The 2991-nt window shown below is 35.7% G+C and overlaps 1 protein-coding gene across 2 annotated transcripts; it reads right to left on the bottom strand.

Annotated features, from left to right (window-relative positions):
- Positions 1 to 1710: 1710 nt before the first annotated feature.
- Positions 1711 to 2772, bottom strand: LOC134243759 (uncharacterized). 2 transcript variants are annotated; one of them, XM_062726003.1, is made up of 2 exons: positions 2663 to 2772; positions 1711 to 2081 (listed from the first exon to the last, which is right to left on the bottom strand). In XM_062726003.1, exons 1-2 carry the CDS (start codon positions 2739 to 2741, stop codon positions 1858 to 1860), a joined length of 303 nt encoding a protein of 100 aa, XP_062581987.1. In that variant the 5' UTR covers positions 2742 to 2772; the 3' UTR covers positions 1711 to 1857. The 2 variants fall into 2 exon arrangements, with proteins under 2 accessions (XP_062581987.1, XP_062581988.1); XM_062726004.1 differs by having other exon boundaries at positions 1711 to 2075.
- Between the last annotated feature and the right edge of the window lie 219 nt (positions 2773 to 2991).

Genomic DNA, 2991 nt, shown 5'->3' with positions numbered 1-2991 from the left:
ACATCGGTCCATATCGGCCTAGCAGTCCTAAAAGTATCACATTATCCAGCGATGGGTATCCGATGGGCAACCAATGCGTTTTATGATAAAAATGGCGTGGTTGCCGCCCGGACTCACAAAAGCCCAGCGATGCATTGTTTATCATAAAACAATGTTCCAGGATAATCGGCCGATGTATATTTCATCGCTCATACATTTGTGAACATCGTTCGTGCATCGGTCGACTACGGGCCAATGTTTGGTCGAACATCGACCGATGATCGGCCGTTATCTGTTGAACACCACTCAACTCCCCGATGACCTTAGATTCAACGGATATTGGACGATGCTCGGCCATACATCGGCCGATCCGTAAAAGATGTGTTAATGATGGGTTGCCGATGAGGAGCGATGTGAGGCATCGTTTAAGACATCGCTGAATTTTAACTACGAATTATTTCCTACCGATGACCCCACCCATTCGCAAAAAAGCCTCAGTCACCGGCCGATCACTAGTGGTGCCCGGCCGGCAACCACGCCATTTTCATAAAAAATGCATCGGTTTCTCATCGTATAGCCCATCGCTGGATAATGTGACTGATACTTTACTGAAAGTCCATAATAAGCGTGTAATGGTTCTAATGTGAATATAAATAATTATAGATAACAAATTAAATAGAAACACCAACACACAGCTGTACTCATCCCAAAAATTGTGTCTCATTAAATTCCGTTTGTGTGATTTTTTAAAAAAATATTTATTTTATTTTAAATATCTGATTTGATACGTTGTGACGGCCTTCCGGGAAGAGGTCGGGATTTTATTTAGTACGTTTTCTAACGTTACGGCAATGACACTGTAAAAATGTCTTGACGAAAAGGATATATAAAAGTCTTCCGTTAATTTTGAAAAGAAAAATAACAATAGCAAAGAGAAGATGAATTAATTGAAAAAGAAAATCCGGTAAGCTAAGTCTTTTATTATAACACGTTTTTATGACGTAGCCTATACTAGTAGTTATTTCTCAAAAATGCATGTATATATAAACTTCTACTGTGTCGTTCGTTTTCTTGTGTGGACGAATTTTACAGGAGGCCACAAAATGATGCCTCCCTTCTCAAATGAGTATAATAGCTAAGAAACTGGTGCACCCAATACCATATAGAGAAATTGGCATGTCCAATTTTTGCTATGGTACGCTCTCCCAGGAAATCTGTGTGTTTGAAACGTCAGAGGTGCACAATGACATTATGTAATACAAAATCTATGAAAAATGAAAATCTTTTACTTTATTCGGATGAGACATTATAAAACGAGAACCCTTGGCACGGCAGGCGTTGGAGTGATAAAGATCCCTCATTGCTCAATGGCCCTGAGTGCCAGTAAACGTCTAAATTTGAAGCCCTTCACCGATGTATGGTGAAGTCTCTTTATCAGCAAAAAAATCTCAAATGGGAGTAAAACAAAATACCATCGAACGATTTTATGTAAGAGTTATCAGTATTTTAATCATTAATTTTATTCACCATTAACAGTTTTAAGGAAAAATGCAATTAGTTTCTATTATCATCAAATATACTTTCAACAATAAGTATGAAATTGTACCTTTGTTATTTTTATTTTACCATATAGATAAAAGCTGAAAGTAAAAAAAAAACAATATAAGCTAGGAGCTTAATTTTACAATCATGAATACACGAATGGTCAATTTACTCGATTTGCATCCCGACGAAAGTGCTTTTTCCATGAATCTGAGGTGTTGGTTTACCATTAATTCTTACCCACACTGAAGACGAGGGAGAGAGCATAGTCACGGCCATAGCTCCGGACTGCACAAACAAATCATGAGACTGGCAATAAATAACACTAATTATGCTTCAATCTCGAACAAGTTCAGCACCAACATTGCCACCATGGCACTCAACACCATAAAAGAAAATGAAAAGCTCAGACCGATCTGACCTGAATATTCCTGTATTGGCATCATAGCGGGACCCAAAGTTGCTCTTTACCTGGGTAAATTTGACAGTTTGACCATTGTGAACATCCTCGTCAGCATGTAGCAAAGTCGTAAAGCCGAATTTGTCTCTGTATTCTGAAACTGAAACTTTAAAATTAATGATACTAAACATGTTATTTAAAGTATAACGGTTATGCTTATGATAACTTAACAATTACTTTTCGTAACAAGAGAGCTTTGGATCACTACTACATGTAGTATATGTTTAAAACACTTTGGACTTGCCCTTATTCAAAAACACATTTCCTTGATATTTTTATTGCAGTAGTTTTCACATTAACTCTTGTCAGTATTTTTCAATTTTCAGTTTTGACAAAAACTATTTTTTGAGTCTTTTTTTACTTGAAGCAATTACCCTTAATGTATTGTATCTACATGTATCACATATAATATGACTTCAGCAAGCACATTTTTATTTACGCGCTATTACATCGTTATTTGTGATACGCCATCATACATTTCAATGATGTCAAAATATACATCACAGACAAGGAAACATAATTAACATTAAATACAATAAGAATTTTAATTCTGCTGATTAACTTGAAAAGGCCCTTCTTCCTTTATGAAATCAACAACCATGTTATGATGTATATAAAAGTCAGAAAACTGAAATAGAAATACATGCACATGTACATGTATACATGATTGTGTCTACTTACCAAAGCTGTGGTAAGATCCATTTAGGGCTCGAAGAGAAGACACAACTGCGAGATCGTCTTTCTGAATTTTTGCTACCATTTCATTCGTTTGTAAAAGAGAACCATTGACATATTCTAAAATAGATAGTAGAAAGTTTTAATCAAAGCAAAATGTACGCATAGAGGTACAAGTTAGAAATGCGCGAACGCCTTCAATTACATGTAAGGATATCCGATCATTAAATAGCAAAAATTTTCATATTGATAGTAATGCTCTGCGTTTTACAACAAATTCACAGTGTTGATGTCTTCCAGCTTATTCGATATTTAAGAACATGCTATAATTTTAA

The sequence above is a fragment of the Saccostrea cucullata genome, unplaced genomic scaffold, assembly GCF_032062105.1.
Source record: "Saccostrea cucullata isolate Sc308-1 unplaced genomic scaffold, CSIRO_AGI_Scuc_v1 ctg2456, whole genome shotgun sequence".
NCBI classification, from domain to species: Eukaryota; Metazoa; Mollusca; class Bivalvia; order Ostreida; family Ostreidae; genus Saccostrea; species Saccostrea cuccullata.
The sequence above is the reverse complement of the archived record's forward strand: the minus strand, read 5'-3'. Positions and strand labels throughout refer to the sequence as shown.

What these genes read in the sequence shown, in the direction of transcription:
- LOC134243759 (XM_062726003.1), bottom strand. Translation starts at nt 2,741, where the DNA reads ATGGTAGCAAAAATTCAGAAAGACGATCTCGCAGTTGTGTCTTCTCTT. An exon ending in TGGATCTTACCACAGCTTTG is followed by an intron (nt 2,082 to 2,662) that starts GTAAGTAGACAC and finishes TTAAAGTTTCAG; the next exon opens with TTTCAGAATACAGAGACAAA.